This window comes from Daucus carota, chromosome 7 (genome assembly GCF_001625215.2).
Source record: "Daucus carota subsp. sativus chromosome 7, DH1 v3.0, whole genome shotgun sequence".
NCBI lineage: Eukaryota > Viridiplantae > Streptophyta > Magnoliopsida > Apiales > Apiaceae > Daucus > Daucus carota.
The window spans coordinates 24761013-24785546 of NC_030387.2; the positions used below are offsets into that span (position 1 = coordinate 24761013).

A 24534-nucleotide genomic window follows, 5' to 3' on the forward strand; every position below is an offset into this window, starting at 1 on the left:
GTCCATTTTAGAAAAAATTCAAAATACTTGTCCGCTTCAACGTCAATGTAAATTTATATTTTCAAAATCAACTCTTTCATTCACATATTACTAATTTTTATTTTCAAGATCAACCGCATACCACATTTTATGTTCAATTAATTGCTTAATACAACTCTTTTTTCTCAAAATTCACTTTTCTTAAACTATGTGATTTTTCGAAAGTTGACATATAACTTGAAACGGATGGAGTATAATTAATTCTGTTGAAGATACTTTTAAATGATAGTTTAGGTGATCCGTAAGTAACTAATCTGCTAAAGATGCTCTTACACGATAGTTATCCTATAGGAAGGGTGAAGAAATCAAAATTTTTTTTTTACTTAATATATTATAACCGTGATGAAATAGGAAAGCAAAGAAGAAGAAAGATCATGAAAAGAAATTGGCTAAAATTTCTCTGATATATTATTGTCGTGATGAAATAAGAAAGCAAAAGAGGAAAAAGAATAAAACGATAGAAGGAACGATGATGGTCCAGCACGGACAATGGAGTAAATAGAGTTAGAAAAGAACGGAAAATAGAAAAGCAAAGAAAAAGAAAGATCTTGAAATGAAATTGTCTGAAATTTCTTTTTTGCTTAATATATTATTGTCGTGATGAAATAGGAAGCCAAGAGGGAAAAAATGAAACGATAGAATGAACAGTGATGGTCCAGCAGGGGCAATGGAGTAAATAGAGCTAGAGCATGTCCAATAAGTTGGATATCTCAATGAACTTTAAACTGGTATTCATGTAACGTGTCAAAAAAATTATACTTCAATATCCTAATAATTATCTAAATCACTAACACATTCTCAAATATTTTAATAATTATTTATTTTTAGATAATTTTTGATCATTACCTATTTTATATTTATGAATAAAAAATTCATCTCCCTTCTTATTTTTTTATTTTTTCTCATTTTTATTTTTTAATTTATTATTAAAACAATAATTAATATTAGAATTCACACTAAAAATATATTACTTAAATTACGAAAACTCGATTCATCATTTTATATTATTAATAAGTAAGATAACGTACTTGCTCTTATAAAAGAAGGAAATCTATCTAATTGGCTCATCATCATCTCTTGTCTGTGTCCATGGCAGGGAAGACATGGGTGTTGGAGCTTAAAGCTTTGAAATGCTCCTCCCCCATGAGGTCAACAACACATTCTCCTGCCATGTTCACCACAACTACAACTAATATCAACATCTACAATGCCCATGTATGTTCTTTTTATCATCTTTTCTGTATGTATGTATGGTATGATATATATGATGACTAACCTGCTATGTTTGAATTGGATATGGAATGGAGGTAGCAAAGATTATGCCCATCACTCTCCATGAATGGATGTTCCAAGCAACAAGCAGCAGATTACAGTCCTCTGGGGACTATACAGACCCTCTCACTCCCACCTGTTTCAACTCCAGCTCTGGCTATGGACTCTCTCAGCTCCGCATTATTCAAACTTCAATCGAATCCACCTCCTTTTCACTCTGGTATTATTCGACTCCAGGTACTTACTTATCTGCCACGTGGTTGCTTCTCACCCTGCCATTCTGCAGCCTCCTCTGTTATCTTCTTCTTCTTATTTTGTGCCTTTGGTATTTTTTCCTCCGGTTCGGACACAGACAATTATTCCGCAATCCTAATATTGCATTTTACTTTTATGAATCATACTTAGAAATTGTGTTAACTAATTAGTTTCGAAAAATAAGATTAAGGGTCAATTAGCAAGTACAATGTAACAACACTAAGCTCTGGTCCTCTGGACACCGATACAGTGCAGATAATACACTTTCTCCAACTCTCCCAACTCTTTTTAGTTTTTTTCAACTATCTGACCTGTATTTTAAAACTGCTATAAAATATAGTTTCATAATTAATTTTTAAAATTTTATTTCTTTATAAAAATTTAAACATTAGACTACTATGCTGAAAAAAAAAGGTTTAAAATAATATATGAAACGAGCATTAAAATGTGTGTTTAGCACTCCTTCCCGGAGTAAAGTACCTAGGGGATGCAGGGAGTACTTTATATTTGTAGTGATGATTCTTTTTGGCTGTGATTTGCAAAAAACAATATGGTACGTAGGTGCCAATAGAGGAACAAATAGAGGCAATAGACTGGCTTCGCGCCCAAAAGCAAGAGGATGGGTTGCTCCCTCGATGTTTCTTCTCAGGACGAAGCCACAAAAATAACAACACTCCTCCTGATTTTCTCATCAACAATCATATTAATGGCAACGACCGCAGTAATCTTAACGGTAACCACTATGATTACCATCAACACTCAAGTGACGATGATGATGACCGTGATGATAGTGTTGTTAGTGTTGCTGGATTGGGATGTGCAGTATTCTTTCGACACGTTAGTCCTTTCTCCTTCCACCATTGGCGCTCCATTAAGAGGTACTTTCCTCTTTTGGTCTAATCACCTTACACATCCTATTGGTTTATTCATTTTATTTATTCGTTTAAGGGTGATTAATGAAAGAGAATGATGTTGGTGACCTTTAGTAACTAAGTACACACGAGTTATTGTAGTATGAAACTTATAAATTGTGTACAACTTAAGTTCAACTTAAATTAACTTAACATAATTTACAACATTGCAATTTTGAAATGTTATAAACTATGTTATGTCCTATGACTTTCACTATTGAGGGAGCCTATAACTGTTGACATGGTAATTTGATTATAAGGTTTCTTTCTAAGAAGTGCCCACTGATTCGTGCTTATGGGGCTATCCGCTTTGATGCAACGGCTCATATATCATCTGAATGGAAGGCTTTTGGTTCATTTTACTTCATGGTTCCACAGGTATAGTACTTTTTCCAGTCAGTTATTTTTTATTTGCCACATATGTGATATGACATGTCAATTGGTCAAAGTTCTTTAGAGTGTGCATAAATGATACATTGACTGGATTCTGGATAACAGGTTGAGTTTGATGAATTGGAAGGAAGCTCGATGCTTGCTACAACTATCGCTTGGGATAATGCACTGTTCTGGACATTTGGAATGGCTATATCCCAGCTTCAAGACACAATGCGACAGGTTCCTTGATCTTTGTTTTTAAAGTGAATCTTTTTGTCCTTGAGCAAAAATGAAAGTGGAATTCGCTCAACAGATTATAAATGAAATGGCCTGTTTGGGAACCAGGATTTCATTTCAAATTCTGGATTTGATCAAATAACTTGTTTGGGAATTTGGATTTGGATTTCATTTGAAATCCACACATTCAAATGTTAGTATAAATGTGAGAATTTGAAATCACAACTCAAATCCTGTCATTTGAAATCCATCATTTGAAATGAAATACATGTTTCCAAACGGCCCCTTATTGAATTTGTGCATGTGTGTAAAAATCTTTTGATTTTATGGAATGTTGCAGATTTCCTCTGCCATTGTGAGGTTAAGTAAAGAAGTTCCTAATACATTAATCGTCAGCAATAATCATGTTCCAAGTAAGAGTTATTGGGATCTTTCTGTTAATAGGGCTTTACAGATGATAAGCAGGAACAACTCATCACTCATTAAGGTAGTATGAGTATTGTTTATTCTACATCTTTCCAGTTCGTCATTTACCTCTTTATAGTTACCCTTCTAAAAGTCTGCCATGTAATTCCTCACACTTTTGCTAAAAATCAGGTCGTACTTGCACGTAGCAGCAGGGTGTTAACGAATCCTGATATCGACCCTTTAATATGGTTGGCTTGTTTACAGGTGTTGCTTGTTTGTTCTTAGACACATAACCTTTTATGTTGGATATGTTCCGTCACATGTGTTCTCACTCTTAATATACCTAGGTTGAAGGAGAGAATTCTTATCAGTTCTGTCTTCAGCCTCCTGATGCACCAGCATTTATTGGTAACACTGTAAGTGCAACTCAGCACGTGAAAACTTGATGAATGTAAAATGCCTGCACACTTGTCCATAATTATATGTAAGCTTCCATAACTGCACACACACCTTGTCCTGTATAAACACAATACTATTAATATACAATTTCAAGTTGTAAAATGTGTTCTTGTTTTTTTTGGATAGAAACAAAGGGGAAAATCAACAAATTAACTATAGCTTATATAAGCAATTTAAATCGCTCTTGATCACAATTAAATTTTAACTTACTCAGAGCATTTGCAGATTTGCTGTGACCTATATTCTGGCATAAGGGTAATAATCACTAAAGCTATGGTACATATTATATTTAGATAAACTTAAAAGCTCTTTTGTTTATACTGTTACTATTCTTATGCATATTTCTTGTTAACTCACATATTGAGATCCCACGACATCACACATGTATATATCATATTTGCATTTTGCTGTCCTTTAAGCACTTTTGACACTTGGTATTTCTTATACTGCATTGGTTTGTGTTCTTGTACTTGTAAGTATTCTGTTGTTTCTTGTTGCTCTGTTTTTTCTTGTTGCTGTTATTGATAGCTGTATTGTTAATCTCTTTTGTAACTTTGTATATAGCCAGAGCAATTGTTTCACCGAGACTCGCTCAGTATATGTAGTGAAGCTTTGGCTGGAACCCGAGCTAGAGGTGACTCGGAGGCCCTTGATCTTCAGATTGAATTTGATCTACTTTCCAGGTAAAATCGTAAATGGTTCTTTCTTAGTTAGTGGTGATCATAGCCATGTGTTTCACTGTGACCTTAAGTTTCAATAATTTTTTTACTAATTCAAATTTGCAGTCGCAAGGACCACCGCGAGTTTACTATAGTGCGCGAATGCATAAGAAGGAAACTAGAGGCAAGTGTAATGTTTGCACAGAACATGATTAGCAAGTCTATTTTGTTTTTTTGTTGATGCTTGCAGTTGTTGAAAGTTTTGACATTTATATTGCTATGTTATATGAACTAAGATCTATCTCACTCTCCCTCCCTCCTGACTCTCACTATCACTCTCTTCCTCCCTCCACACACACACAGGCAGTGGCCTCAATGTAGTGGTGGTGGTACCAGCTTCAGCCAACATTTGACTCGAGGGCTGTAAAAGAACTGAAAAAAAGAAGTTCAGTGGTTGATAGAGAGAAAGTATAGTAGTCCTCAGCACAAGTAAAAGATTTGAGTGCTCCTATGTGCCTTCTATGAAAACTTTGAAAAAAAGAAGTTAAGTGGTTGATGCTGTAGAAAGATTAAAAATCCTGAGCACATGTATTTTCTTTAGCAACTTTGATTAAATAACATTTCATTGTAAAATTTACTTGTCTTAAAAATTGGATAGAGATTTGTACTATTGAGCATATATATTTATGTTGACTTGATGCTTCAATGTATGCAAGTATGTTGTTAGCTTTACCTGCTCCAATTCATGTTATTGTTCTGCTTTGTAGGCGGTTTGTGAAAATGTATCGATTGAACCAAATAAAGCTATACGGAAACTTCGAAGAGTTCAACATCTCTATGCTCATTTGACTGGGAGACTAAGAAGTGAAGACGACGAGGTAAACTCTCAAGTGCTAGTAATTTCATGTTCCAATTTACTTACATTTCATTTGCTAGTAATTTATAATTATCAACCTAATAAACTTGTCCTTGATTAGTAATTTGGTCCTTTATCTTTTCTTCTTTGGTTGTTACTGGATAGTTGATAATACCATGGGAAACTTCAAATGTTACTATGTTAGTAGTAATTTACTTGTTTGATGCTTGTTTGAATTCTAATTGTTTTTTCTTTCCAGTATTATATTTTGTCTTCTCTTCATCCAAGTCCTGCAGTTTGCGGGTTCCCGACAGAAGAGGCCAGACTTTTAATAACAGAAACTGGTATGTGTTCTTTTCATCAGCTTGTAGTCTTCTACTTTTATAATCATTTAGGTCTAATTTAGTCCAGTTCAATTTCAATAATAATTATATCAGATATTATTCTTGGATGGTTCATTAAACATCTCTAAAGTAGAGAGCATACATACTTCAGATTTATTATTGACCAAATACGTAAAAGATGGTGACTTATTACAAATGCAGATGGTCTAGATGAATAGTATACTGGATGCACAACCTGTATAAAACAGAGGTAATATATATTAAGCTAAGAAGTCACCCTGTAACCAGTGTACTAGGCTTCTTCACCACAAGATGGATTCTGCAGCATAATAAGATTTCAGTTGCTCCTCCAAACTCTGCTCTGTTTTTTTATTTCTCATTTTTAGCTCCATATGTTTATGTCTGCAAGGCTGTTTGGTCAACCTTCTGCAAATGGGAATTTTAGTGGTGCAACAAATTGCTACTTGACTCCCTTTTGTCATTTTTTAGTTTTTTCACATAACATTTCATGTTGAAGACTTGTTTGTGGTGACTTCCCACAGGAGTTCACTCAAGTCCTATCATTATATATCCAGTATTCCTGCACCTTCATATGTATATTTTTTCATTACTCCATTCTAATCAGACATAATGTTGTATAGAAATGTTTGACCGAGGGATGTATGCGGGTCCTGTTGGTTGGTTTGGAGGAGGAGAGAGTGAGTTTGCAGTTGGTATAAGGTCAGCATTGGTAGAAAAGGTGAGCTAAGAAATGGCCCATTGTTTACCATGAACTTGCAATATCTCCTATAATTTTGTTGAATATGTGGTCATGCCAAATTGCCTATAAAACTTTGGTTTGTTGAGAATTGTTATCATAATCAGGGGCGCTGCTGGGGAGCGCAAGCGACTGCACAGGGGCCCCGAATTTTAATTCCATGCATATATACATATTGAAAGTGTTGTTGATGTGATACAAAATATGTAAGAAGAACATATCTTTTTAAATGCATGTTTGTGAGCATGCTTCTTGTTTACTATGTGTTTTGATAGTTCTATTTATCTAAGAAAAAAGATTTATATATATGTTGAAGTAAAAATTAGGGTCTCAATATTGAGATTTCACACTGTGCTCCCAATTATTTTACCGCGCCCCTATCATAATCTAGGAAACTGAGATGTTTTTTCTCTAATGTTTTATGGTTTTAGCAACTGGACTTGCTCAGCAATCTTGTTACTGAAAAAATACAAATATTATAGGGACATGGTGCATTATTTTATGCTGGGACTGGGATAGTGGAAGGAAGTAATTCATCCCAGGAGTGGGAAGAACTGGAGCTGAAGACATCTCAGGTTGGTCAATTATGTTCGAGCATGCATGTTTTCACTTGTTCTCTCTATAACTTGGAAGACAAGTGCAAACTTAAGCACTTGAATAAATATATTTCATTTTGATTTTCTCTTTCTTTTATTCTTCTTTGGATCCAAGAGCTCCTTCTTTACATTGTGCCTTGGCCTGCAGTTCACTAAGTTGATGAAACTAGAAGCTCTGTCACTTGATACAAAAAGAGGATGAAATGGAGAGTTTAAACTGGGAAGGTTTGTTATTATGGGCGTTATGACTGGAATAGAAAACTTTGAAAGCACCATAATCATCCTAAACTACGCTTTGTTAACTTCATTTTTTAGGAGTATTGTTGTATACATGTTCTAACCAAATGGATTCTGGCACACAGGTAATAGATTAATCAAGCTGCTATCTTGGTTCAATATTGTGGCCTTTTTCATTTTTGGTTCAGAAAACACGCGAGTGCTTAGAAAGCAGCTCTTTTTCACTCCAAGTAGCAGCTAAATTTGTATAGGGAACCAGGAGTTGATAGTTCAGCCTTGTTGTATAGGTGTTTCCAACAGAAGAACACGAACACTTAAAGAGCATATAAGAGCATATTAGTCGTTCATTTTGTTGTCTTCTTTGTCATACAACCAGACAGTAGTAGATCTCGACATTGTTTAGGCTATATTATCAAAATAAGTGAGTGATTGCGACCTTGAGCATGATTAAGCCTTCTTGGTCATCTTGATCTTGCACTGCCAGATAAAGAGGTCGGTTAAGAATTGAAAAAGTTGGCTTTTGGAATTCTGATAGAATTATAGTTGACAAGGGAGATGCACATTGCATATATCTCCAGGTTAAAATTGTACTAACCTTAATAACTGTTAAGTGTATAGATATTCCTTGTAGCTTTAGTGTGATGTTACCATAAAATATTCCTTGTAGCTCTTGTGATATTACTATGGCTTTTAAGTTTCAGCAATGCAAATACACAGTTCACTTGCTTGTTTTTACCTTCACATTTTAGCAACATGTTTATTTTGGATTGCCCTGTGTGTCTTACCTCATATTTTTTGTTAATTTCAATCATCAGTAGTTATAATAAAATATTGATGTTGAATTAAGACTATTACTTTAAAGTTTAAACACCACATATGAACATCAATTTATATTGGGTAAGATACTTTCACTTTTATATATGCCCTAACCTTTTAAATTTTTGTCATTTCAAAAGGGATCGAATCCAGTCTCATTCTCATCTGCTATTTGATCAATCAAACATTGCATGAAAAGGTAAAAATTAGAGGAATTAAGTTTACAAAAACAAGTGTGGAGATGCGGGGTATCGATCCCCGTACCTCTCGCATGCTAAGCGAGCGCTCTACCATCTGAGCTACATCCCCGATATGTTTAATATTTCCTCTTATTACTAGTACTACGTGTCTCAAATGTCATGTTTTGGAAGAGAAATGATGCACACTAGATAATTTTGCAAGAAGTTTACCGGTTTGGTTAAAAACTCATTTTTTATTTTTATTTTTAATATCAGGTGGTGTGTGGATCAGGTTTTAAAAGAATTCCCAAAAATATATAATCATAAAATAATTTTGAAAATAATATTTTGATAAAAAATGTATAGATCTCAACGATATCATGTCAGACCGTCTTAGATCCAACACATGACATGTAAATCGGACTCACTAAGCGATAAGATCGTATCGATAGTTGTGACATGTAAATTGGACACATCGAGGGACAAAATAATATTGATATTTGAAGTGGTGATTTTTAAAATCTAATATTACATGTGGTATAACACTACTAGAAATTTTGCATTAGACATCGCCTAAAAACCGATGTCCTGGTTTTTTTTAGGCGATGTCTTTGTCGGTGATGTCTATAGTACCCATTTTAGACATCGGCTAAAAGGCGATGTCTTAAACACAATAGACATCAAATTTAAATAAATAATCGATGTCTGAAACATCATAGAAATCAGTTTTTAATCTAAAGTCGATGTGTAAACCAAATTCAGACATCATCTCTGATAAAATTTATGATGTTAAAAACCCATAAGACATCATCTCATATTATATAGTCTATGCCAATAAGCTAGTTTCACATCATTTTTTTTCAATGTAGTGATGTTGAAAGGACTTTTAGACGTCTTCTAGTTTCTTATTAGGTGATGTTAAAGATATACTAGACATCATTTTATGGCGTTTTATCTGATGTAAAATATAGGTATAGACATCAATATATTTAGAGTATATGATGTGTAATATGCAGTTTAGACATAGTTTTTTGCCAAACCAAGAAGCTACCAGATCCAAATTACTGCATAATATCAATTATATACATATCCAGCCAACCAATATCCAAACATCAAAAAGTACAACATTTTCATCTAATCCAAACATCAATTACAAGAAATATTTTCATCAGCTTCAGATGCTTCTCCACCACCGTGCTGAAGTTTATGATTTGACTGAACTAATAGATAGAGTACAAGTAAACAGCTTCACCTGTGATTGAATTGACAATTGTCATCAGCCCCTCAACTAGGCAAAATCTGCCAATGTTCACATGCACATTTGAGAGAAAAATTAAATGATATGTAAATTGTCACTGAACACATAATACAAGATTAATTGGTCACTAATATTTCCATGCCTCTCACCAATCTTCTTAGACCATCTCCTGAATTTGGAACATAACTACATAGCAGATATAAAGAATCAAACTCTACCGTCACAAGACGCCCTTCACTATCTAATGCCTAATGCCTAGCTAAACAATAAACTGCTATAATTTTGTAAAGTCTCCTTTCCCAAGGTCCAAAAATTACAAAAAAGTTCCTGTTTTACCTGGCCATAAAATAAATAAAAAATATACAAAAGCTCCACTACTACCTTTGAACTAGTCAATAGACAAGAAAGTTAGATATGAACTATTATAACAAGTTAATCACAAGCTTCTCATAATATAATATGTTGCAGGCATCTTTTTAATTAGTCAAGAAGTCTGCATTTATAGTTTAACTTCTGTTTAAGCTACTTGGGGGTGGTACTTTATTTTGTTCTAAGAAACCCATACATATATAAAAATTATGTATTATTGTCATAGCCACAATTCAATAAGAACAGCAGAGCAGGTAGAAAAAAATAGCAAGCTATAGTACCCCTCGAATTCCTGGAAGCCTTGGCCAAGGATTTGTTCCATGAGTCTACACTGTCTCCGGCAGCTGAAAGAAATTTATTATTATAACATTCGAAAGATATCTCTTGTTTAACCCCGTCTAACTCACTCGAGGAAACATGCTTCTTCTGCTTTGACATTTTCCCATTGGCAATCTCTTTATTTTTTGGCTTCTTAGTAAGATCTTCGGCACATCTGCAGGTAGTTCTTCACATCCACGAGGAAATGGAACGATATGTTTGAACACCACAAAGACATCGTTATTATAAAACGTGATGTCATAAAATCTTTTAACATCGGTTGCATCAGGGAGCGATGTTAAAAGGGTGATGTCTATTACAGTTTTTCTAGTAGTGTAACGAGCAAAATACTGATAGACAATGTATACTTTACTGTTTTTTTGACAAACACTATACTATTAATAATATTGTATATATTGATACACACACAGAGATCTACCTTTATAATTAAAAAAAATTAAATGATGAGACCATTGTTTTAAAAATCATTAATTAAGCGTGATTAGTTGCCAATTAATTCATGTTTCATAGTTCACCGAACCGAATAATTTTTAAAATTAATTTTATGACATGTTTGGGAACTTGTATTTCATTTGAAATCTTGGATATGATCAAATGACATGTTTGGATACAAACAATAAATTAGATTTGAATTTCATTTGAAATTCAGGATATTCAAATAATAAAAACAAGTTCTTTGTAGATCACAAAAAACACCGAAATATTATAGGCCAACATCATAGCCATCCATCTAATTTAATCCAACAGCGATCGGTGTATCATTTCCTTAAAGAAAATTATAATATTATTATCCAAATACCCATATATACAATTAGGTTATACATTTTTAACGGAATGTTACATGCAAATCTAAAGTCACGCTCTTTAGTTATGGACGGTTTTTTGTTTATCATTCCGCAATATCTTTTTCTTCTGCACTTCACGTCATCACTTCGATTATCATTCATCAAGCATAAACATTTGTTGGCTGCTAAAGACAAATACACATATATATAGTTAGAAGTTGGAATGTATGTTGACAACATTTTCCTGGGGACAATTACACGAAGAACCGAACTTAGAGGTTTAGTGATGGACGTTGTTATATGTTTATCTTTTTGATATCTCGTTTGTTCAGTACTTGTGTTCATCAATTTATTTATCATTCTCCAAGCATTAGTTATTGTGCTGCGAAATCAAAGAATTTCTGCATTAAACCTCTAAGCATTGCTAGTTTCATCCCTACCGTAATAATAAAGTCTTGCAATCAACCATAAGGATATCATTGTGGTCGTTCTACAGTCATCTTTCGGTGGTTAATTGATACAAAATGAGCTACTAACTGCCAATTTTTTGAGAGGAAGCTGTGTGATATTATTTCTGTAGATTACGATTATGTCTTATGAAACTAAGGTGCTATAAAAATGTATATGAATTTTTATATTTTAATTTTTATTATAATATATTATGTCATAAAATACAGAAACTTATCACAGCCGTATAATCAAATTAGAATTCATAATAGATTAATTTCAAAAAAAAAAAGAATTCATAATAGATTTTTTGCTTAAAAGACTACGAAAATCGTTGTACAACACTGAACCTGACTCCAAAATACCAATATAAAATTAAAAATTTAAAATAACATATTAGATTATATCATTTAAAATTCAAAATTCGAAATAATATAAATATTTCTAAATACTCCCTCCGTCCCGATATACATGTCTCTTTTGAAAGAATTTTTTGTCCCATAATACTTGTCCACTTTTAGTTTCCAATGCAAATATATTGATATTATTCCAAAATTACTCTCCTTGAAAGCTGTATAACAATTAATAAGAGTTGAATAAGAATCCACATTAATGCATTTATTAAGAGTACAAGTGAAAAATTTTATTTAATTAATACTTTTTTAATATGCGTAATTTTTTTAAAAAAAGCCCAGGACGGAGGGATAATCTTAGATTAATTTACCCACCGGACAAAACAAAGGCCGGTTTTTCCTTTAGTTCGTTACACGAGATTCAAAGATCTAAAGCAGCCAATAGATTCCTGAAAATAAAAAAAGAAAAAAAGCAGCCAACAGATACAACAACATTACCTCCTCCAGTTACTGTTCGAAAGCACAAAACAACAACATTATTACATCTCCACTCCCCTCTCCCCAAGACCACAACATCTCCCATCTCCGCCGCACAACTCCCTCCACCACCCATGGACCACCGCACCACCCTCTCCGACACCGTCTTCGAGTGCGTCATCCCTTACATAACCGATCCCAAAGACCGCGAATCCATCTCCCTCGTCTGTCGCAAATGGTACGACCTCGACGCGCTCACGCGAAAGCACGTCACCATCGCCTTCTGTTACACCTCCACCCCTGCTCAGCTGCTGCGCAGATTCCGTCACATAGAGTCTATAAAGCTCAAGGGGAAGCCGCGGGCGGCTATGTTCAATTTGATTCCCGAGGATTGGGGTGGCTATGTCACGCCTTGGGTTGTTGAGTTCTCTCGGAGCTTTGTGGCGTTGAATTCTCTTCATTTTAGACGGATGATTGTGCGAGATGAGGATCTTGAGCTGATTGCGAAGTCGCGTGCTCGCACGCTCCAGGTGCTGCGACTGGACAAGTGCTCCGGCTTTTCTACTCTTGGCTTGCTGCATATTACTAGCTCTTGCAGGTATACTCATTAATTTTATGATATTTTTTTTTTTTATTAACTACTAGAAATATGTGTGAATGAAATCTGTTTGTACACCTAATTGCAAGTTGAGGAAGATTTTAAGTGATCAGAGCATCTCCAAGGGGCTCTCTAAATGAGCTCTTAACTTTAAATTTAAAGAGCAAAGCAAAAATTAGAGCTCCAATGGGCTCCTAGAAGCTCTTTAAAAATTTAAGAGCCCATCATCCCTCCTCTCTTTTAAAGAGCATGTAAGAGCTCTTAACTTTTTTTCATGAATATAATATTGATTTCCCTCCAACTTTACCTCCAACATTTCTCTCTTTTTACTTTTCTCTCTCATTTATATGAATAAAATATTAATAAGGAGCAAGTATAAAGAAGAGCATTGGAGTTGAAATCTTTTTCAATGTCTTAACTCACTAGGAGCCAAATATTATAATATATTTTAAAGAGCGATTTAAGAGCACCATTGGAGATGCTCTTACTATGTGGCCTTTTCTTTTAAGTTTGAGGGATTATTTAGAATAAGCTAATGTACATGACTTAAGATGGATGATAAGATTTTGGTCGAAAAAGTGTCGAATAATTTGATAAATTTGGGAAAAAGATATGTGGCCTAACCAGGAGGAAAGTTTTTGGAACTTTGTATGTTCATTGATAAGCTAGTGAAATGTGGTTCAAGGACATAAGGTTTCATGTACACTTTTTAGTAAATATTTTCGCAACCACTGACTTCCTGTTCTACAGTATATTTTTTATATAAAGAGTCGGCGGTGAGTGTTTTGGAATGCTTGGTTATGCCCAAGCACAGTCTGAGAATGATAATTCAGTGTCAAATGCTTATTATTAATTTAATTGTATGAGCTTTTACTAAAGCTTAATGTTATTTCTCTTATGACTTTTGATGTACTGCCATGTTTCTTGTTCATTATGTATGCACTTCAGAAATTTAAGAACCTTGTATCTGGAAGAGAGTACAATCATTGAAAATGGCGGGGAATGGCTACATCAGCTTGCTTTGCACAACAAAGTTCTTGAAACACTGAATTTCTATATGACTGAGCTAGCTGAAGTCAGCCACCACGACCTAGAACTTTTAGCCAAGAACTGTAGCTCTCTTGTCTCAGTCAAGATTAGTGATTGTGAAATTTTAAATCTTGCTGGTTTTTTTGAGGCTGCTTCTGCACTAGAAGAATTTGGTGGTGGTTCCTTCAATGATCAACCAGAGATGTATAAATACATGCCAATTCCCCCAAAAATTTGTATGCTGGGCCTAACTTACTTAGGGAAGCATGAATTGCCCCATGTATTTCCTTTTGCATCTCGAATAAAGAAAGTGGATCTTCTCTATGCTTTTCTTGACACTGAGGACCATTGTCTATTAATTCAAAGGTGTCCTAACTTGGAATTTCTTGAGGTAAACTCACACAAGATTTCTGTATCTGTATATTAAGAATCTGTATGTTCTTCGATAGATAGTGAAATCATTTTTATACAGTTTTGTACACCATAACAAATAGTCAAGGGAACTGGTGGGCTTCTTTTGTGTACTCCCGTATTTACATTGAATGGTATATAAAGTAATGACAATAAACCTGAGATCCTAGTTTCTTAAAGTAATCATTCTCACTTCAAGTTCTTGCTTGGCTAATTGTTAGATCTTAAATATGGTCTTTCTGTTATATTGAGATAGTTATGGAATGAAAAACTCATGTTAATTTTGTTTATTCGTTTTGCTTTCTTGTGTACAGACCAGGAATGTTATTGGTGATAGAGGATTGGGAGTCCTTGCAAATTTTTGCAAGAAATTGAGGCGGCTTAGGATTGAGCGAGGTGCTGATGAACAAGAGATGGAAGACGTTGAAGGCATTGTGTCTCATACAGGATTAATATCTTTGGCAGAAGGATGTCCCGAATTGGAATACCTGGCTGTGTATGTTACTGATATTACAAATGGATCTTTAGAATGCATGGGCAGACACTTGAAAAATCTTTGCGATTTCCGATTAGTGTTGCTTGAGCAACAAGAAAACATAGCAGATTTGCCGCTTGACAATGGAGTTCGGGCTCTATTACGAGGTTGCCATAAGCTTAAAAGGTTTGCTTTATATCTTCGGCCTGGGGGATTGACAGATAGGGGTCTTGGTTTTGTAGGGCAATACAGCCAAAATGTGAGATGGATGCTTCTAGGTTATGTAGGGGAATCGGATGCTGGAATTTTGGCATTATCTAAAGGCTGCCCTAACTTGCAGAGGCTAGAAATGAGGGGATGTTGCTTCAGTGAAAGTGCATTGGCTACTGCTGTGTTGCAGCTAGCTTCATTGAGGTACTTATGGGTGCAAGGATATAGAAGGTCCCAAACAGATAGTGGTCTTTTGGCCATGGCTCGCCCCTTCTGGAATATTGAATTGATACCTGCCAGACGTGACATTCATGCTGATGCCTATGGAGAGGCTGTAGAAACTGAACAACCGTCACATATACTTGCATATTACTCCTTGGCCGGACAAAGAACAGATTTTCCAGATTCAGTCATCCCTTTAAATCCAATTTCTTCAATCTGTTCATAGATCTGTATATATCCTTTTCCATATGTTGGGTTACCTGTTTAACTGCCTCGTTTGCATCCTGTTTATAGGTTTGTGTATCTTTCTATTTAATAAGAGAATTTTCTGCTCTTTTCCATGTTTGGAGTTATGGTTCGACATCAGATTGATTTCGGCATGTAAGTTTGACTGAATTGATTATTTAGGGTCCATTGTACTCTCTCATGTTGTAATAGTTTTCAGTTTTGATTTGCCATTTCGAGAAGTCCTCCATGAGCCATTTTACAAATGGGTTTGTCTAATGTATGCCCATGGGCACATGCTAAGCTCCAAATTCTATAAGTATGGTGGAGTTTGATTGGTGTGGTTGGTGAATTTGCAGAGGGGTCCACCATTATAAAGGAGTAGCAACCAATCAAAATCAATCAAACTTATAAATTTTGGTGCTTAGTGTGTGCCTATGGGCACACACTAGAAAAACCGTTTACAAATATATTAATCAAAATCCTAGGGTGGTCATCGATGTTCAGTGATCGATTGTAACTGTACCAGTTCTATGTTGTGGATTTTGCAGCTGGCTTTTAAAGTAAGGAATGGAAAAAGGAACTGGTTTAATGTTTCTTTCTAGTTTTACATATAGTAGTAATGCAAGAGAAGATCATACTAGTTTACACCATCTTTTGAAATTAGTTGAGGGGTCTTATCATTGTATTAGAAGAAATTTTGTGGGGTATAGCTATAATAGCAATTAGCAACAGAATGAAGGCTAAGCAGTTATTCTGATAATCTTTTCTAAGAAGTCTCTTCTTGAAGCTTTACATAAACTTTAGAATTTTCTTTTTTATTAAACTATATTATAGTCATAATATCTGTTCGATATCTAAATATTACATCCTTACATGTGACAATATTACATTTGAGCTACTCTCAACCCATTCTCAACCCATAAATAAATTTTAAAATTTATATTTAATTAATCTTAACATCCTTACATGTGACAATATTACAGCTTTTGTAACAACCGCAAAATTTCAAGTACGTGAGTAAATTAATTATTTAATTCTATGCGGTTAAAGTTATTATTTAAATAATTATGAATTTATATATATATATTTTTTAATAATAGAAATATTGGTACATAAAATATTTAAGCCTAGTGTAGTTTTAGATTTTATTTTAGTGGTTAGTAAATTTAAAATTTTGTCACGTACCATTAAAGTATAACATTCGTAAACATGAATTTTATATGATCCGATAGTTATCATTTCGGGTGAGTTAGATATTTCGTTAGAATTAATTTATAAATTTTGAACTATTTGGGAAAATATTAGAATAATTATTTAATTAATTATTCTAGTATTTTTTTTTTATATAATCTCGAGAGATGTATTTTTATTATTAAAATAGGAGTCGTTAAATGAGCTGAGACTGAAACATATTAAATAAAACGAGACAATAAGCAATAAATAATTAGAAGAAAAAAAAAAGGAGGGGGATTGAAAACCACTTAAGTGAAAACAGTGGCTGGTATATGCACCCTGGTAGTTTTAGCACCTTGTTTTTTTTGAGTAGCCTCCAAGTAAGATAGTTAATCAGGGTTAAGTGATATTAATCATGGTTAAGGAAACCTATAAAAACCCCTAAATTACTCCCAGATTTGGTTTTACAATCTCATAAAAGGAAAGAGGGGAAGCTGAGCAGAGTATCAGTGGCAGCAGAGGTTAATATACAAATTAGTTTAAACAAAGTAAGCACCTTTCCTTCCTTCAATAAATAATATGCTTAAATATATAAGCTTTGACCCCACATGTGTTTAATTATTTCTGCTTCTGGGAATCCATGGGACCATATATGCACCATAGCTCTTTTCCAAATCCCTTTCCAATTAAGGATACAATTCATTTGATTGGAATATTTATACTAACTAATATTTGGGTATTTATTGAATTATTTAGGTTGAACTTTTGAAGGAGGGAGAGGCTGAGAGTTGTCGATGGGGTACGGAGTGAGAGGCGGCTATGTACCGCCAACTGTGGCGGTGGGGTTTGGGGTGGTGATTTGTTATTGTGGGTTGTGATTAATTTGTTGATTGTGGTTGGTAACGGAGTATGGGCTGGTGAGGAGAGGAGATAGGACCGCTGTCCATGGCGGCAACGATGTAAGGGGGGGTCGGAGTCGTCAGGGGGCTTCCCTCGGCGACGACCTTCGGCGAGGTCGAGAGAGGCGGCGAGGCCGCCGTTTGTGGCTGACAGCAGACCGAGGGAGGAGGGAGGTTCGAAGGAGAGAAAGAGAGAGAGAGAGAGAGAGAGAGAGAGAGAGAGAGAGGGGGGGGGGGGGAGAGAAGAGGGATGGAGGTGAAAGGTGTGTTGGGGAAGACATGGGTATTATGGTAAAAAAAATCACAATCTGAAATTTTGTTCTTGAATTAACAATTTAAGGGTTATTATATTTTAGAGTAAAGACTAATTGAATTTGAAAATCCTAATTTTATCAGGTAAATGATGGTACATAAAAAGGGGTAATTGATGAAGAGGGAGACTAGATAAATAGGAAAATGAGTAGTAAGGTATAAGAATATAGATATTGAAATTGTGGAGCAATAGTATTTAATTTAATAAGTGAGGGTGGTAAATTAGTTATTAATTGATATTTTAAGGACTAAATAATTGAAATTTAGAAATAATGTCACACTTAAACCACCAAGAGGCATTTAGTATTAAAATAAACAAGTGACCACTGGAGCTATTAATCCAGTTAGATTAGAAGTTTGATATAGTAACGGCGGCAAGGTTTGGTTTATAATAAAGGAATGTTATAATCTAGTATTGTAGCTTAAAATATTGACTTGACTTAAAATGACCAAGTTGGGTAAAATATTAATAATTAAGCAATGTCTAATGATTTAAACTATCGAATAAAAGCACTTCAAATATTATCTAAACAAGAAACAAGAATGGTATTTATTAAACACTTTTGAATCTGGGCTCCTCTATAATAAGTTTACTGAATGATTATTTTGTGTGTGATTTAGAATATTTACATTTTGTCTGGGGCGTGGATTCTAGTATAACCAATATATTACAAGCCAAGGACCTAAGGCAAGTTCACTATTCCTTATCTTTATTTAAATTGTTTTAGTTACTTTAATTATTTGACCAAATAATGTTGTAAATATCTCGACTACGTCCTTTGCTTCAATATAAGACAATTAACATGAGCATCTAAGATTTTAATCAAGTGATCCAACCTTCCTTTTTGTCCGGGAATGGTTAAAAATTTGTTTTTGATAGAAGATGTATCATTCACATCTTCTAGTTAATAAAGATCGATTGGTTGGTTAAAGATTTGTTCCGATAGAAGATGTATTGTTCACATCTTCTAGTTAATGGCGATTGATTATCCGTCGGGAGAGTTGTTCGGAGGTTGTTCTTTCTATTCGGAGATTTCTTATTCGGCTGGTCAACACGAATTTATCAAATTCGTGGTAGAGATGAAATGTACTATCTGGTAAGGCAGATAGTAGGGTTCCAGTGTTAAACCCTGATGCTAGCAAAGAGAGTGTTGGTGTGTCTTTAGTGGTGACGATCAGACCACTAGGACTACACAGGAGACGATATTCACGAAATGGTATTTGATCGGACCATGTAGTGGTATCGAGAGGTTGGAAGACCAGCAATTCTTTGATTTAAAACTTGTTCTGGTATTTGATGCTTTGTTGATTTTAACTATTTTCTGTGCCCTAAATGCATAAATTGTTAAATGCTATCTACAATTATGTGAGCTTGCTGAGCATGTAAGTGCTCATTCTTGCATCTATGTTTTATCAACTAGCAGTAAAAAGCGAGTATGGCACGAATCAAGTTAACCGCTCGGAAGCGGGTGCGAGCTCGGATAAGGGAAAGGCACATCACCCCAGCTGAAGCTGCCAGACAACGAAGAATAGTAGGAACTCGAGCTGTAGTTGTTCTCTTTTGGTTTCAACCCTTTTCATATGTAATCATATTAGTAGTTTGGATGTAAGTTAGACGATCGACCCTGGACTTGTGGGGCGAGAGTCGGATATTGTATAATATTAATATCTATGCAAGTGTTGTTTTGATGTCAAATGCTAGTGATGAGCCAGATCTGCGGAAAGCGGATTTGGGGTCGTCACAGCTTTGGTAGAATATTTAATCAAGTTGGTGAATATTAGCATGACGATAAATTGTAATTTTCAGAAAAATACTACTGGATCTTGGCAAAAAAAAAAAAGAATAAAAATATATACTACTGGATAATATACTAACTTCAATAAATAAAATAATGAATTTGCTCTTGGATCAATTCAACTAACAAATTTCAGGCAGAACTAATTTTCGAGGCAGAACTAATTGTTATTATTATATTATATTTCTAGGTCGACGGCTAACTAAAATGCTAAAAAAACTTTAACCACTGGTCGTGGGCTCGTGGCTCATGCATGCAAGTGATGTATAAGTGGGAAATAGGGTTAATGCTCTTTTTCATCACTGTACTCGATTAAAATTTTCAGTTGGCCTACTGAGTAAAAAAAGCTTTCAGTCAACTAATTGTACTATTTAAAACTTTCAGAAAGGTCATTCCGTTAGTTTCCGTTAAAAACTTAACGTGTTAATACTCTATTTCATCATTGTTTTCAATCAAAATTTTCAGTTGCCCTATCGAATAAAGAACAAGTTTACAAGCAACCTCCCCCTCCACTTCTAATTTTTTTCTCCCCCTTTACTATGGTGTCAATACATTAGACATGATGCACTTGTCGTCAAGAGACTTATTTGACATGAAATGGGAATTCAAAGTCTTAAGAGGAACTTCGTAAGATGAACGTTGATGCACCAGTTGATGCAGTTCATGAGTTTGCTACCCTAAACATGCTTCTTAAGACACCTAAGCCCAGGCATGTGCCGAGGATATTACTATGAGTAAAGAAGTATTAAGTATATCTCACTTCGAGATCATGAATTCTCCTATTAAGCACAAGAAGTCCAGAATCACATAGAGGAGCAGCGGAGCACCAACTACTCTTTGCCAACAACTGATGAACTACTTTAGAGTTTGTTCTGGGTTATTACAGTGTTCTCCAGAAGTTGCATATAGGTGGAACAGAGTCTTGCATGCTTGCTGTAGGGGAATCTTTACCGCTGGGACACTCTAGCCCCAAATTAATCTTAAGAACCCTAATTTACACATGTAAATCTGAAAAATATATGCAATTCTGTTAAAATTAACGTTTTCCGTTAAAGTCAAATACATGGTTAACGGCGCTGAAATGTTTTTTAAGCTTAATTATGTGATTGTAAGTTTTTAGATACTTTATTATCTAAATGAAAATTTTTTTGACTCGGTAGGCCAACTGAAAGTTTTGGTGCAGTACAGTGACCAAATAGAGCATTAACCCGTGGGAAATAGCAAGCTTTTTGGGTTTTGGCGATGAGCAGCAAGAAGCGTAAAATAATAAAAGCAGCACATCAAGTGGAAAGCCAATTCTTATCCATTTGCATCAACGCTGTGTATCCACTCCATATATGTTGCTGGGACTCAGCCAAAGAGTGTGTGTCGGAGTATAGAATGAATAATAATGTGAATATTTTATAATTTTTTAATTTAAAATAAGTGTCGAAATGTCTATACACATGTTCACAATACATGACACGGTACTCAAAATAAATTGAAAAATCTTTCCACCAATTTTAAGCAATTAATTTAAATATAATACAAATTAATATCGTGGCTGAGTTGTACTCCCTTTGTCCCGGCACATATTTTGAGATTTTTATAAAGTATAGTTTCATAACCTTTTTAAAAAAAATAAAATAAATAAAAGTCTAAACGCCAAATTTTTCTTCAGGATTTTTTAAAAAAAAATACTAATTATAAAACTATACTTTATAGAATCTCAAAATATACGTCAAAAAGTAATATAAAAGACATGCGGGGACCGAGTAACAAGCTTCTCCGAGATACAGAACTCTTTTAGGACTTGAATCATTATTAATACTTGCCAATAATCTGTCAAATTAATTTGTACTTAAGAATATTAGTGGATGGACTAGTGTGAACTGTGAAAGACGTGCATAATTAGATGCTGGAGTTATTGCAATGCAGAGTCACCCTCAACATGAAAGGCAAAGGTAGCGAGTCAACTTGGCAAAGAAAAAGCGAGCGATGCCCATTCGATTTTGTGAATAAATATCTTGCATGATGAGGAATCCCATTTGGCGACAACACTTAGTGAACTGGCAGGTGCTGTGCTTTGTCATGACCACCTTTTGTTTTTTTGCATTTTTTCTTTCCCATCCTCTAAAGTGAACTCCACTAACAAAGATTATTGCCTTCTTCTCAATCATCTGGCATCTTCTTTGTCATTAGCCATTAATCATTACATTTAACTTAGCTTACCTTGTATCATTAAATTGGTCCGGAGTTTCAGATTCTATCAGATAGTTTACGAGGGCTCGACAAATATTTTAAAACTGTATGGAAATGAGTAGGACGAGGGGAGTGACCGTTAGATTCCCGGCTGGACCAACATAAAAAAATTTGTGAAAATTTAATATTATGCATTCCACATCAGTAGCTAAGATATGATTCATTTTCTCTGATATGTTCAGCAAACCAGATTATCACATCTCATTGCATAACCAATGACTTAACAAACTCATGCTTTTTGCATGCATCAAACAACCTAGCCAACTTATCAAGGGGGAATTTTCTCCTCTGTTACCAAATTTGATGTCTACCTGCTCGGAACTGAAATCCTGGATTCAGAGGGCTGAAACCAGCTCCAAGGTCACCAGTCTCATGCTTATACGCTGTTAAAGTATTGTTATGCATTGAGTTGAACATCATCAGTAATTCATCATCTGTCTTATTCCAGTCAAGAACTTTTTGTGGCATGCTGATGGGCTTCTCTGGCTGTGGAATGAAAGTAGACTTGTCGTCTGCAGGAAATTTGTAATCGTCGGATGGAGTAGTGTCTGTCAGATGCGTGGTGGTGATGTCGTGGATGCTAGGCCTCCTCTTTTCTTTCCCTTCTGAAAGTTGTCTCAAGTAGTATTTCTGAGCATGGCTTGCCACTTGAGTTGATGTCTTGGTGATGACAAAATTTCGTGCTATGTTCCTCCAGTCTCCTTTGCCATGCTTCTGAAGCCCCATTAGAAACCGCCTATCATGTTATCATTAAACAAATTTCACTTTACCATTAGAAAATGGAACTTGTGGATAATTGTTTACATGTACTAAGTTCTGCCTATTGAAGTGTTAGCAACTGAAACTAATTCTCTGATAAGCAAAAAACAAAGTTGTCATAAACTGATAAACTGATGTAAGAATACGCAGCATCAGTTCTCATCTTTGATGTACCTTAATGCAGTTTTGACAACAATAGTATAGTTACCTTCAAAAAAAAAACCATAAAAAAAAATCACCTGTGTTCATCTTCTGTCCAAGGTACACCTTTCTTTTTCTCCTGATCAGAAGATCTACAAGCCAAAGGCCTCTTTCTGAACTCGTTGAGTTCTGGAATTCCCGCCAATTCCATTGTGAAAGAAGAATCCTGTGGATCACCTGGTGGAAGTGGGAACAGACCAGCTTCAATATCACTGATATCAGCCACCAATTTCCTGTACTGCTCAATCACATCATAGACTGTTTTCCCAGGGATCATTAATGCCACCTTTATCCATCGATCAGGTGTCTCTTTGTCGTAAAGTGCTAGACAGCTCTCAAACTTCTTGTTGTCTTCAGTTGTCCAGTTGGTTCTTGTGCTTTGAAATTCTTGCATCGACCAGTTCGAATTGAAAGTGTGAGATGCAGGATACAAAGTCTCCATATCTGCAAAGTTCCAACTGCTTATCTTTATTCGAAACTTTCAAGATTTAGAACAGAAATCAAGTATGAAGATATCGACATACATCACTAAGACCCTAAATATATAATGATCATTCAGTAGGAATCAAAATAGTCTTTATTCCTAACAGCATAAATTGAAGATCCACCAAAAATAGAAAAAAGAAGAAAATCTTACCTTCTAAGAATCTTGAAAAATATAGGAACTGATCTTACTTGAACAAATATAAGCCTATATCTTGCCAACCAAACAATAAGCGAATCTTAATAATTATTCAAACCAGTCAACACTTGAAAGAAAATCAGAGAGATAAAGAAAAGATCAAATCAAATTCGGGAAAAGTGATTGTTTCTAAAGAATCCAGAGCAAGTTGAAGATGGTGCTTGATATAAGAAAATTAGGAGATAGAAGATCAGAATATCAGGAAGTAGTTGGAGTATAGTTCTGTGGTCTAGTCATGGATGAACCCAAATGATAAGAGATTTGGAATGAAAAAAGTAGAGATTAAAAAATCAGAAGGTGGCTAAATTTGATTGGGGTTTTGTAGTTTTTGCAGCACATGCATATTTATTAGCCTTTTCTCTTCTTATTGTAGGGTGGTGATGGAAGAAGGGTCTGGCTCCAATGTATAGTCTAAGAAAATCAATATACTTTTGTGTCAGCAAATAAAAGTTTCCCTTACTATTGGACAATCTTTTGGCAATAGCACTTTTAGAAGGTAGACAATAAACAAGCAAAAGCTAAGCAAATTGTATAACCATTCATCTTTCTTTATTTTGATTTCTTTGGCAGTTTTCCTATTCCTTTTCTCTAAATTCTCTTCATGATTGAAAAAATCTTAATATCCTAACAATAAATTAACTCAAATTTAAGTATTATGTATTTCAGCACTTGCAAATACACAATCCTATCAATACATTTTTTGAGTCGGCATTTCAAGAATCAATCAACATGAGCGTAGATAGAGACTAGGACTAATCTCTAAAGGTGTTGTTTATGCTGAGGGAAAATCAGTCAAGTTGTTCCAAAAAGGTATTAATAATTAAACAGTGGCTGCAGTGAAGGATGCAAATTGCAGTGGAAAAGAAGCTA

At 34.7% G+C, this 24534-nt stretch overlaps 3 protein-coding genes, 1 long non-coding RNA gene and 1 other non-coding gene across 7 annotated transcripts; 3 read left to right on the forward strand and 2 right to left on the reverse strand.

Moving 5' to 3' along the window:
• The first annotated feature begins 1083 nt into the window (after window positions 1–1083).
• On the forward strand, window positions 1084–8146 carry LOC108192339 (isochorismate synthase, chloroplastic). Of its 2 annotated transcripts, none has more exons than XM_017373218.2 (16): window positions 1084–1254; window positions 1351–1548; window positions 2128–2444; window positions 2738–2855; window positions 2976–3092; window positions 3430–3576; window positions 3687–3761; window positions 3845–3913; window positions 4521–4639; window positions 4742–4799; window positions 5383–5493; window positions 5731–5815; window positions 6457–6554; window positions 7055–7147; window positions 7317–7393; window positions 7531–8146. In XM_017373218.2, exons 1-15 carry the CDS (start codon window positions 1129–1131, stop codon window positions 7368–7370), a joined length of 1785 nt encoding a protein of 594 aa, XP_017228707.1. In that variant the 5' UTR covers window positions 1084–1128; the 3' UTR covers window positions 7371–7393; window positions 7531–8146. The 2 variants fall into 2 exon arrangements, with proteins under 2 accessions (XP_017228707.1, XP_063937884.1); XM_064081814.1 differs by having other exon boundaries at window positions 1119–1254; window positions 1347–1548; window positions 7531–7758.
• A 311-nt stretch (window positions 8147–8457) lies between these two features.
• TRNAA-AGC (transfer RNA alanine (anticodon AGC)) lies at window positions 8458–8530 on the reverse strand. Its single transcript has one exon. It is a non-coding gene; the product is annotated as a tRNA-Ala (tRNA).
• Window positions 8531–12427: 3897 nt separating this feature from the next.
• LOC108192397 (coronatine-insensitive protein 1) lies at window positions 12428–15831 on the forward strand. Its single transcript, XM_017373216.2, has 3 exons — window positions 12428–13026; window positions 13975–14446; window positions 14781–15831. The coding sequence occupies exons 1-3, from the start codon at window positions 12563–12565 to the stop codon at window positions 15597–15599; spliced, it is 1755 nt and encodes a 584-aa protein (XP_017228705.1). The 5' UTR covers window positions 12428–12562; the 3' UTR covers window positions 15600–15831.
• A 1392-nt stretch (window positions 15832–17223) lies between these two features.
• On the forward strand, window positions 17224–19681 carry LOC108203985 (uncharacterized). The gene is made up of 3 exons (XR_001803590.2): window positions 17224–17322; window positions 18607–18673; window positions 19410–19681. It is a non-coding gene; the product is annotated as an uncharacterized LOC108203985 (long non-coding RNA).
• A 2443-nt stretch (window positions 19682–22124) lies between these two features.
• LOC108192597 (transcription factor DIVARICATA) lies at window positions 22125–24068 on the reverse strand. Of its 2 annotated transcripts, none has more exons than XM_017373206.2 (3): window positions 23620–24068; window positions 23021–23426; window positions 22125–22758 (listed from the first exon to the last, which is right to left on the reverse strand). In XM_017373206.2, the coding sequence occupies exons 2-3, from the start codon at window positions 23422–23424 to the stop codon at window positions 22314–22316; spliced, it is 849 nt and encodes a 282-aa protein (XP_017228695.1). In that variant the 5' UTR covers window positions 23425–23426; window positions 23620–24068; the 3' UTR covers window positions 22125–22313. The 2 variants fall into 2 exon arrangements, with proteins under 2 accessions (XP_017228695.1, XP_017228697.1); XM_017373208.2 differs by having other exon boundaries at window positions 23021–23440; window positions 23620–23955.
• Between the last annotated feature and the right edge of the window lie 466 nt (window positions 24069–24534).